The 12,855-nt window shown below is 33.5% G+C and overlaps 1 protein-coding gene across 1 annotated transcript in view; it reads right to left on the bottom strand.

Annotated features, from left to right (window-relative positions):
• Epha6 (EPH receptor A6) overlaps positions 1-12,855 on the bottom strand; it is an 839,925-nt gene that overhangs the window by 355,679 nt on the left and 471,391 nt on the right. Inside the window, exon 6 of the mRNA XM_050149039.1 lies at positions 6,704-6,828. Within this exon, the coding sequence (XP_050004996.1) occupies positions 6,704-6,828 (125 nt within the window). The remainder of the gene's footprint in view (positions 1-6,703; positions 6,829-12,855) is intronic.

Below are 12,855 nucleotides of genomic sequence, written 5' to 3'. Positions count from 1 at the left end.
CCCTTCCCTCATATGCTTGCATTCTCATTATCAACAGGACCATCTCTCCGCTTATGGACATTTGTATGTAAATCTTGCTTATGAACATACAAAAGCAGAACACTATGGAAACATACACGCCTTCTCTTACACTTTTTTAAAATTATTAGATGCAGTTTTGCAGTGATTGAATGCTCTTTCAATTTATAATAAATGAGTTATAAACAAAAAGACCATTTCCTCAATTCAGCTACAATATGATGGAAGTAAAAATACCCTGCCAGTCACTGATTCAGGTTGAGGGATGTAAGCCAAATGATCTACAATTTCATAAATGATTTAGGACCATCAGGTAAATATATAAATAACTCTAAGATTATTTTAGGTAGGTACTGATTTCAAAGCATGCTCAGACTGTTTATATGTTGAAATAATAACCTCAAACAACTGATAATAGGATACCATTTCTGAGTGAAATTATTAGGTTACGCAAGGAGAGGCCTCAAAAATGACACCTTTGCCTTTATTAAAATGATCCCAGAGAGTTACCTTGTCCTTCTATTATGAGAGGACATGGGGAAAGCATGGCTGTCTATGAAGTAGAGAACAAACGCCCATGATACACTGTCTGCAAATCCTGCAGAACAGTCAAAGTGATCAGGAAAGACCATAGAAGAATGCTATGATCTTAATGTTTGACATGCAGTAGCATTGGAGGCCCAGTAAGAGAAAGGTATTTCTTGTGGACAGCAGAGTGGAATCTATCGCTGGTGTGGGTACTGACTTTTCATAACAAACCCAAACTTAGTGCTGTGACTAAAGGGTATGTTCAATGCCCTGTTCCCATTTTTTTTTTTCATTTCCATTCTTCCATCATGGCATATCTTCTTTCTGGAAGCTGCAGCATTTAGATACCATCTTAGAGGTACTGACTAGGACCTTAGAATTCTGATATACTTATATAAAATAAAGTAGCATGAATACATAAATACAGGTGAAAAAATTGTATGCTGGCTAGTGGATGAAATAATTTGGACACACAGGCAAAGAAGAGAACTAGATTGTTGTAATAGAACGTTAAGGAGATTGAATGTAAAAAAAAAAAAGCAAGAGATAGGAAAGGTTTGAAGTTTCTGAGGGATTGACTATGTGGCCGTGCTCTGAATTATGGTGGGAATGTGCACAGATAGGTCATAAGAAAAAAAAGAGGAAGAATGCTTTGGAAACTGAAGGAGAGGCCATTCTTCTTATAAACTAGTAAAGAACTTGGCTGAATTATGTTCATGCCCATGGCACATAGAAAGTAGAATTTAAGAATAGATGAACGTGAATATTTGGTGCAAGAAATATATGAGCTTTAAAGCTTTAGGGCTCTTTGTGACTTCTTTTAGCTACATATTTCAAATTCATAAAAAGAAATGATAGCGAAGTAGAATTTACAATCCAAAGGGAAACAGAACTTAGGAACTTGAAGGATTTTCAACCTGGTCATGTAGTAAAGAATGAAAAACATTTCTGTAGATGAAGATAAGCAGGTGTTATTATGGTTAGAATGATCCACATCGGGACAATGAATAATGACTCAAAAGTAAGTAGAACACACTAGTGCTTTGCTCCTGTCTAGGTAGTAGGGTGCAAGTCTATAGAAAGGAAGTATATCAAATAAGAGACATCAAGGATCATCAGCATATTGTAGCTTGACTAGATGCCCAGGACTACCTCACTACCTCAATTCTCTCTCTCTCTCTCTCTCTCTCTCTCTCTCTCTCTCTCTCTCTCTCTCTCTCTCTCTCTTGAACATTCTGAGAACTAGATCTCAAGCTTTTTTATTCCTAGAAGTAAGTTTTTGGCTTCTATAAAATGCTTAGCCTCAAGTATTTGCTATAGTGACATAAAATTGTCTAATAAAAGAATGGTTCGTATAGTATGGAATAGAGAATGTGATTTCTTGCGACTTTTTGCATCATTTTCAGGTGAAGACTGAGATGATAGGAGCAGATAATATAAAGGTTTTATTGACAAGACACTCACAATAAAGCCTAATTTTGGATGGAAGATACATAAAACAGAAAATTAAAAAGTTGAACTTTGATAATCTTCATAATGTTCTTTTCATATTGAGGCAGTGAATTTAAAATAAATGAAAATCAAATACTTTTGGATTATAGAAATTAAAAAAAAACTTGGGATGCATAATTAATTCACTACTTACAACCAAAAAAGAAATATGTTTAATTTCCCATATTTTACTCTCAGAATGCAAATAAGCATGCATACATAGACATATAAACACACACCACACCCAGAAAGAGACAGTGATATCTATTTCTGTCTGTGTCTATCCATCCTCAATCACCATTTCTTTCTATCTATGTATCTGTCTTTATGTATCATCTATCTATCTATCATCCATCTATCTATCTATCTATCTATCTATCTATCTATCTATCTATCTATCTACCTACCTATCTATCTGTATGTCTGTCTGTCTGTCTGTCTGTCTGTTTTTGGTAGCCACATCTTAGTTTTTACTTCTATTTTTTTCTTTTAGAATTATCTCAGACTATAAGGAATTACTTTATCAACCTCTACTTTATATGTGAACAACAACAAACAGAGAAACAAGATTAAGGCCTGGTGCTGGAGGTGTACTGTGGTATGTTTCTTGCATAATATATATAAGGCTTGGGTTTTGATTACCAAAAGGTTAATAGTGAAGTAAAAGTAGCTAAATTCTGAGATTCAATCCAATCCTTGTACCCAGTGTCCAATGCTTCTTTTTGTTAAGTCACTATCTGTGAGAAAGGACGCTGACGGATAGCGACTATGTGTTGTTTAACTTCAGGTGTTTGTGAATACTTTTTTTTCCTAAGAAGACTAATTTTTTTCTTATTTATAGGAGAATGTATGTTAAACAGCCAGAAGATAACAAAGCATTCCAAATCCCTCATAAAATGATCAAAATATTGCTGCTTTGTAGACCAATTTATAGATCCACAGATACTTTACTGTATCTTTTTTTAATCTCATATATCATATCCCCTCCTTTCCACTCCTCCCATTCCCTCCCTCTTCCTCCCCTCTCCTCCACGTCAACTCCTCCTGTGTTTCCCTTTAAAAAAAAGAAATAAAGAAAGAAGAAAGAGTAGGCCTCCCAGAGTTATCCATCAAGTATGGACTAACAAAATACAGCAAGATCTGGTATGTACGCTCATATCATGGCAGGTTGTGGCAACCCAGTAGAGGAAAGGGGTTCCAAGCAGAGGCAAAGGAGTCAGAGATACCCTCTACAATTTTGAGTGAAATGTGTAATCTAAATGTCATGGCACTTGTATGGGTACTAAAACCCAAAAGAAACCTGCATGTTAATAAAAGAGTCATGGATGTGTTTTCCAACAGCTATTTGACCACTTTTATATGTTATTCAATAGTTTGCATCCCAACAGATCACCCAAATCAATTTTACTTCCAGTTCTTCCCATCTATTTTTTTTTTAATGGCTTAGATTTGCACTTTTTTTTTTCTATGAATCTAAACTTGGGGAACTAAAGCTACCAGAAGAGAACTAACATACTTTCTAATTATTTTTTTCTAGTCACCCATATGATTCCACTAAACTCTGTAACGAAAGATCAATTGGAACCATCTAAGGAAGCCCTCCTTCTTTGTTTGCAGAGAACGCTCTTTGAGAAGTTGTTTATACTCCAGAGAGTGACTTCATCAACATGAATTTGATTGCCATTTACTTCTTTGGCCTCCAACTTTCATTTCCAGTTCCCCTAGAAACCATTTCACTTAATCATCTGCACAAAAAGCTTTACATCAAGTGTATCATTTGGTCAAATAATTACTAATAATAAATATTAAAACTACTTAGGGCCCATGCATAGGCCTATTCATACCTGTGTATATTACTAGTCCTTTCTCTTTTTCTCCCTCTGTCACTCTGCCCAATCTGTCTAACTTTCTCCATAATCTTACCAATAACCAAGCCTGAAGCAGACCTGGACATCTACTAATCTTCTACTGCTCATATACATGCATAACTGCACACAAGTGCACACATGTGGGGAATATTTGCATTCTAAATATAGGGGAATGTTTATGCTTCTCTGTGTGTGGGTTTACTAAACCATATTTAAGCTACTACTAATGAAAAAAATGTAATTTTATGGAATTCTACTGTAATCTGTCCCAGTTAGTATTTACAAAATTGTTTTCTTGAGAGGAAAAACCGTATTATAGATGCAGGTATGTGAAATGTAATTTTAGAATGTGAAGTCATAACACAGAAAAATGTAATACTGTCACTTATTTTGAGCTTTATTTGCAGGATTATGTTATTTTAACATTTGATGGTTTGCCTGCTTATTTGAATGTATGGAAAGAATAACATTTTACTTGTTCATGCTGCTTACCTATGTTCTTGTTCTGGTATTCTGCATCATGCTTCAGGCTAAGACTTTTCCCAAGACTTATCTAAGTGTTGATTTTTAAATACTGATTTGGCATTTTTAACTTTAAGTTTGCTTATAATTAATATTTTCAACCACGAGAAAGTTGGTATATTCATGTATATTTTGGTAAATGTGACTTTTAAATAAAAAAGAGATGTATTGACCACCCCCCCAGCACAATAAGAGACAAAATCAGAACATAATTTAGAAATCTTTAGTTCCAACTGCATATTTAATCTATTATCTCTGGCCCAATAGCATACTTTTAAAAACAAACACCTGTTTTTTCCCGCCAAAGAATTTCTTTTCCAACTTCAAAGTAAAACTTAGACCCATGAAGTCAATATGGGTATCACGTTAATTACTACAATTCAGAATCAGTGGTTTTCAGATTTTTAATTAAATAAACATGCTTTTTTTCTGATTATGCCTTTGGTTTATTTGGAAAATTTTTAGGTTATATCCAACCCAAAATCAATAAAGGTAAATGACCACAAAACCCACCACTGATTTTTATATGTGTAGAATATAACACAGAATACTTTCCTGAAACAAATGTTAGGTTATATCCAACCCAAAATCAGTAAAGGTAAATGACCACAAAACCCACCAATGATTTTTATATGTGTAAAATATAACACAGAATACTTTCCTGAAACAAATGCTTTGTATTTGATTTTTTTTTTTGTATATATGTGTGCATGGTGCTTTCTGGATAAGCAGGCACTGTGAGTACATGAAGATATGTTTCAACAGTGGGGCAGACAGACAGACAGACAGACAGACACATTTTCTTTGACTACATACTTCAGGCTATAACATTTGCAAAGCTAGCATATAGATATAAAGTGTCTTCCCTTGATTCAGAGTACACTTGTTCATCAATAGAATGGGTTCCATTTCCACTTCTACCTTATATTTCTTTAGGGAAGACTGTAATGTGTTTATGATTTGCCCCTTCAGACATAGAAAACGACAGCCCACTATATACTGCTTTGGGATTCCAGTGGATAACACTAATGGGTCAGCAAGTACAGGGAAATCCTTTATCTTCCAAAGACTAGTTCTCCAACTCTTGCATTGAACTGTCTTTAACCAAGGAATAATAAACATTTATCATGGAAGATGAGACAGAAAAGTTAGCATTTAAAGCCCAGAGGAACTCTGACAGAAGTCATTGTCTCTTATTTGGATCCAATGGAAAAATCCATTTTCTACCTTTTTTGTATCACCTATATCTATTGTTTCCCTTCTGATATGAATTAAGATGCAACCATTGGGGTAGTCTTTTAGTTTTAAACATCCTGTACCTCCTATACAAAGACGCATAGTAATAAATACGTATGCCATTTCCCCTGTGAATCTATGGTCAGTTATTTCAGTTACTTCATCAGATTAAAATGCAAACCTTGAGTGGGAAAGTTTCAAAATCTCTTTGTTTCTGATAAATTCTAGAAGTCTAAGTCATATTATTCCTATATTTAACCCAAGAAAATAAATGCAAATTTTATCTTAACTAAAATAATAATTCTGTCTTCATAAATATTTTCAAAGTGTTATTACTAATGCAAGGAATATCAGAAATGATCTTGCAATAGTTATGCCAAAAGGTCATAATGGTAAATAATTGGGGTAAGGAATAGCACAAAGAAGAATTATAAATTTAATAAAGTAAAGGATGTTTATGATTTGGGAAATTATAATAATTGAGAATAATTCAGAACAACAAAGTAAAATTTAGATTGTTTTTAAAGTAAAGTTGGTCTTACTAGCTTTTTATAAAATAAATGGGAAGACCTGAATATAAAGACATTTAATTCATTTATCCTTTAAATTATCCCTTCCAATTATGGTAGACTGTGATATGAAACTTATTGTTGAAACGCTCACGCTGCCCATTCACTTATGTCATAGGAATTTGGTCTTCCTGTTCCTTCTCGATAGCATTTTAGACAATGTTAGAACAATAAAACTCTAAGTTAGAGACGTTATCAATTATCGCTATATTATAATCCTCCCTAGAGTAGGTCCTGAAAAACATGAGCATCTGGCACTCTCTACTTTAATGTGGCATAAAACGAGATAAACTAATGAAGATATTATGAGCACGATGGGATGTTAGAGAGGAGTCAAAGATACAGTGATTATGGAATTAGGCCAAAGAAAAACAGATTTTAATCTAAACTACTGTAACAATATATAATGTAAATGCTTATGCATATATGTATGCAAATTCAGAGTTTTAGAAAGTGCTGAATGAGACCTACTTTCTCATAGTACTTGATCTCGTAGTCCAGAATAGCTCCATTGGTAAAAGCAGGTGCTTGCCACGATAGAGCAAGGCTGTTTTGGGATGCCCAGTCCTTCCTCATCATACCTATTAAAGAAGGTGCTGTAAGGAAAGGAAAACAAAATTGATTAGTAGGCACAATTTTCAGTCTTTGAATTCATGTTGTGTCTCTTCCAAGAAAAATACATTATTTTGTGTAGAGGATACCAGTTGGCAATGCCAAATTAATACAAAATGGCTCAAAGTATATTCCATTAAAGTCAGATAAGAGATTGAAATATAGGAAACATTCAAATATTCTAAGATGAAAACCAGGGCTCATTCACCTCTAGCTCTATCAAGGAGGAAGTTTTTCCTCGAACTAGGTTTTGTTTTTGGGTTTTAACAGCAAAGCTAGTAGTCCCCTGCATTTCATATAATCTGTTTTTAAGTGCAGGAAACAAACTGTGATTACAGGAACTTGTGGAAATTTCTCTTTTTGAGAGATCTGAGTAAAAGAAATCCAGCACCAAAATACTGAGTGTTAATTTTATGACATAATTTCCCAGAAAAGCTATTTAAAGAGACTTTAAAGGGCAACAGTTCCTCAGGACAGGTTCCAAAGCTACAGAGAAACCCTGTGTTGGAAAAAAAAAAAAGTCACAAGGAAAGACCCATAGACCCATAGATGTTATTTTTACCAATGACTATGTTGACCAGAATATGGTATTCTATTCAGATTTTATGTATGTTGAAGTACACTGAAACTTAATAATGATCTTTCTAATACTGAGAAGTGGGAATCATAATGTCCATGGGAAGATTAATGTAGGTAATTAAGAATTCAAAAACATTGTTCTCAACTACGTTCACAGCATTTTTTTTTGTCATAGCCAGAACATGGAAACAACCTAAATACCCCTCAACTGAAGAATGGATAAGGAAAATGTGGTACATTTACATAATGGAATGCAATATGGCAGAAAAAATAATGACATCTTAAAATTTGCAGACAAGTGGATGGCTCTAGAAAACATCATACTGAGTGAGGTAATCCAGACCCAGAAAGTCAAATATTATATGTACTCACTCATAAGGGGCTTTTAGACATAAAGCAAAGAAAAACCAGCCTACTATAATTTATAATCCCAGAGAACCTAGACATGGATCTAATCTACTTGGAAAGTAGAAAAAGACAAGATCTCCTGAGTAAATTGGGAGCATGGGGACCATAAGAGGTTAGAAAGAGAGAGGAGAAGAAGTGAGGGGAGCAGAGAAAAATGTATAGCTCAATTAAAATCAATAAAAAATTCAAACGAAAGGATCCTTTTAGGAAGTTGCAGCATTCTCCTGCTTCATTTTCAGAAATCTATTTCATGTGTTAATAGGTGTTGCAAGATTTTAAAGCTGACTCATTGTGATATTTTAAACTTCATAGAAAGTTCTAAAGGTTCATAGAATACTTCTAAAGGTTGTCTTTGCATCATAAGAAAACATCTTTTTTTTTAAATTTATGAGACTGACAGATTTGTCCCAGAGGAATAAAAACTTGAAAATATGTTTAAAATTCTTGTTTTTAGAAGAAAAATAAGATTGGACTAAAATATGCTGGCAAAATGACTTTTATTTATAAAAATTATCAATTTTTATATTATAAATAAAGATAGCAACAGATCATGTAGAAAATAAGAAAAGGCACTCAGAAATTATTCATTATTTAAATTGAATTATATCCACTATTAAATTTATTTCCAAGGGAAGCTGTGCTATTGTTTTACATTATGGTTTATAATGTATTATGGTCATTTATGCAAATTATAAATTCAAAGCAAATCCTAAAAACTAGAAGATGATCAACATAGTATAATTATGAACATACTTTTCATATATACATGACTTAATCTATGGTTAAATTTCAGCTTAATATAGTGTTGTGATGCAGTTAATATTGCACTGTATTGCATTTTGCTCTTAACGCCAACCATATAATGGTTGTAAAACATAAACTTTCAGTTGCTTTAACAACATAACAAAATGATCAACTGAGTAGAATACACATACCATTTTTTCTATTCTAATTTGTCACTCATAAATTGATGGTGCATTACCTTAATTTTTAAAGTCTCATGTTGTACTCATATAAAGCAAACATTGCAAAATTCCTTAATTGCATATATTTATCACTTTAAAGGCCACTTTATGGGCTGGCGGATGACTCAGCTGATAAAGCACTTGCCTTGCAAGCACAAAGAGATCAATTTGCTTCCCAGAACCATATTGTTTTAAGAAAGAGTCATGTAAAATGGTGTAAGTTTTAACCAACTGCTGGGAATGTAGAGACATGGGAACCGTCAGCCTAGTTGGGGAGCTGTGGACCTATAGCAGATGCTGTCTCAGAGGGGGTGCAGAGCTCTTCTGATCCTGGCACCAAAGGTTGTTTTCTGGCCTCTGCGTTTGTTTGTAATAATTATTAAATACTTGATTATGTTGGTGTTTATCAATATTTTTTCAATGTTGGAATGCAAATTTCTAATACTGTGCTCTCAGAATACTAACATTTATGAAAATCTTTTTGACGTCATAAACTTCCTATTTTGTTGGAGTCTCTTGTATTTTCCTCACTAACTTTGGATGTGTGTCTTCAAGTGATTTTACCACAACCACCTGAGCAGCTGGAACTATAGGTTTAACCCCAAGGTCCTGCTGGTTAATTTTTTCATTGAGAAAAAAAAATGCTTCACATAACTGGAACTTTCTGAACTATTTGACACATTAGCATACTGCTTCTGAAAAGAACTTCATCCATATACTTTAGGTGCCCATTACAAACAGTTAATGAATTGAAGCAAAGGATGTGAGAAGCTACTTACTGTCTACTATACCCTTATTTCTGCATTTACTATTTTCACAAAAGTCAACATTGTGCCAAGTTTTATCAAAAAACAAAGCAACAATACATAAGGCTTTAAGCATTTGTTTTTCATATACTTAATGAACTTATTATTTGATGAACCAGTTTATCTAACATCTGCAACTAGCAGATAACAACGATACGTGTTTTATTTGTACTAGTGGATACAGAGCAAAAATAGATGTACCATACATATTTCTACACATCAAGAAAAATTATTTTAAGACACAGAAGGACAATTTATGATATTAAAAAATCAGATCTTGGAATGAACAGGCACACTACAAACTGTCAGTGTGACTGGAAGACTCAAGTGTTTTTTTTCTGAGTGAGAATTATGTATTCAAGGCAGTCTTCTGGAGAATTGTATTTCTGGTATAACTCATTGCTTAAAACTTCAAACTGATAGTTTTGACCCTCAAAAAAATGACTACTGAACGGATTACCGCTGCCTCTCCAGTTATTGGTGTGAATTTGGAAAAGTGGAGCCTGAAAATGAGACAGACTACATTCTCATGCAGTAGCCAACTTTATTCAGAGCACCAAACAATTTATACTGTGAGGGTTAAGTAGAATTGCATGAGTAAGGTGTTCAATCCCAAGCCACACATGGCAAGAACAGACTTTCCATAGAGGTATATGAATAACAACAGCAGAAGTAAACTCACTCCTACACACTCGACCCAGGAGGAGCCTGGAAATACACCTGAAGAACAATTCTGTGTTTTTTAAGAAACGGAAGTCACAAGATTCTTGTTTTGTTTTCTTGGAGTTTTCTCACAAGTATTCAAAATTTCCCTTGCACGACTCCATTCTGGGACTAGGTTCTGATAAATTAGCATGTTTTTGAAAGTGGTCTTAATACAAAGCCTTCTGTTTACTCCATTTATTGAATATCAAATAGGTTATCTAGTGCTATGAAACAATTTTGAAGATAATTTTATAGTAGAATTGGTTAACAAAGAAGCCTCTTCATAAAAACATGAACACTACTTGCTTAAGTTTAAGTTTATGCAGACAGTGAATTACTATTTCAGTTCACATATTGACTTTTAGCTAAGAGTTAATCACTTTTTGCTTTATGGAATGCAGAATGCTTCCATCTTTAAAATAAGCAACTGAAGCTCAGAGGACTTTTGCAATTGTGTAAAGATATTGGAGGTAAATATTAGTATTGAGTAGGATGTCAAGTAAGAATTTTAAAATTAATGTTGTTGCTCTGAGTTCCTATTAACTAACTCTAATTTACTGTAATATGTTCAAAAGAAAAATCCATGTTTAAAATCACACTATGGATAATTACAAACATGTTTTGCTGAGAATTTTCTCCAGATTTATAACGTGTCTCGTGTGATTGTATACATATATATTATGTGTATTAACTCTAAAATACAGTTTTAATGTAAAAGTATGATGGCATTTTTAAAATCATATTGAAAATTGTTAATTCCTATTTATCTATTTATCATACTGCTGATACTAATATTTATTCATTTGAATGTGTGCACATGTGCTTGCTTGTATATATATATTGTGTGTGTATGTGTATATCTGCAAGTGTGATTGTAAGTGTACATATGTGTTCTGTTTGTGTGTTTGAATATATGTATGAGTATACATACATATACATATATATGTTTATGTAATATATGTAAATATTTAGGTAGGAAAGTTGGAGGAGTATCAATACACTCCTATACATGTTTGTGACTGTGAATTCTAAATAATATTTGAATAGATCTTATATGCTACTTAAAACTTTTCATTAATGTAGAAAGTGCCTAGCTATATACTGCTTGCTAAGCTAGTTGGATTAAACAAGTAGACAAGTTTATCAATCTCTCCATTTCTTTTAGGAAATATCTAATTGTAGGACATTTTCATATGGAGTTGGTGTTTCCTTGAGACTTCCACTCTGGTTCCAGCTGGCACCTCACAATTATTCATCATGTGTTCTAGCCTGATAGCCTGTCCTCTTTCATTTTCCCTCTCTTATTTCTATTCCTCATCCTGCCTGACTCTTTTCTTCATTTATTTGAGGGTATTTTTTGATTTTTCTTTACATTGTCTACTCTTCATTTTCATACTTTCAGGAAAGACTTAAAGAAGTTATAAGAAAATTTTTTTAAAAAAGTAGTCAACAACACAATGAAATAAACAGCAGAGACTGGGACAAACTCATTGGAACAGCATTTTGAAACTGTAATCCTTTCTCAATTTTAGGGAGCCAGTGTGCGTCACCAACATGTGCTGCTGTTTCTTCCAGTGTGTGCTTAGCAGAGACATTATGATCACTACTGTCTTCTTAACAACAAAGCTGTGCTGATGTTATATAGATTTATCATGGGCAAATTGATGCACACATAGCTATCTATATTACCTATATCTCTATATATTATAAAGTTGAGACAGTATTCGTGAGAGTCTGTGTCTTGTTTTAGAAATATCTCCTCAATGGATTGTGCTTTAAAGTTAATGAATCCCTACGATCTTCACAGTATTTGCCCGGTGTGATTCTGTTTTGATGTACTTTTCTTTGTAATCAGATTTTAATGATAATATATATTGTTATATCCTTTCCCCGTGTGGTTGAAATTTGGTTATGTGTTTGAAAGATACACCCGAGACACACATGAGGGAAAGTTGGCACTTTATTTTATGTTCTCCCTTGTTTATTTCTATTTTTTTATGTCCAACAATAACATTGTAGTGTGCTCAACCAAATGGTGGATGAACTAAACAGGATAATGGCTCCCAAATAACGCATTACCATCCCTAGAGCCTGGAAATGTTCTGGGAAAATAGGGCTTTGAAGACCAGAATTATGAGGCAAAGAGGTTTTAGCACGGTACTCCAGGTGTGTCTAATGTTCACAAAAGACTTCATAGGTGAGTAGCACAAGGGTTAGAGGCTAAAACCAGAAGCCTGTCAAGACCAGGACAAGCAATGGATTCTTCTCAGGAACCTCCAGAAATTCAGTCCACCTGACATATGGATCGTAGCCCTGGAAGACTTTACTGTATTTCTAAAATCTAGAACTGAGGAACTATTAATGGATATTGTTTTAAGACACTAAGTTGTTATCATATGTAGTCATAGTAAAAATAGGGAATTTACAAGTAAATACAACAACAAATAATATAGTACAATAAAATTTTATCAATTTTATAATTAATATATCCTTAAAGATATTATATCATAAGTATTTGTGATTCAGTTATGAAAACTGAGTAAGTTCT

This window comes from Alexandromys fortis, unplaced genomic scaffold, assembly GCF_014885135.2.
Source record: "Alexandromys fortis isolate MF-2015 unplaced genomic scaffold, M_Fortis_MF-2015_v1.1 scaffold_4, whole genome shotgun sequence".
NCBI classification, from domain to species: Eukaryota; Metazoa; Chordata; class Mammalia; order Rodentia; family Cricetidae; genus Alexandromys; species Alexandromys fortis.
The sequence above is the reverse complement of the archived record's forward strand: the minus strand, read 5'-3'. Positions and strand labels throughout refer to the sequence as shown.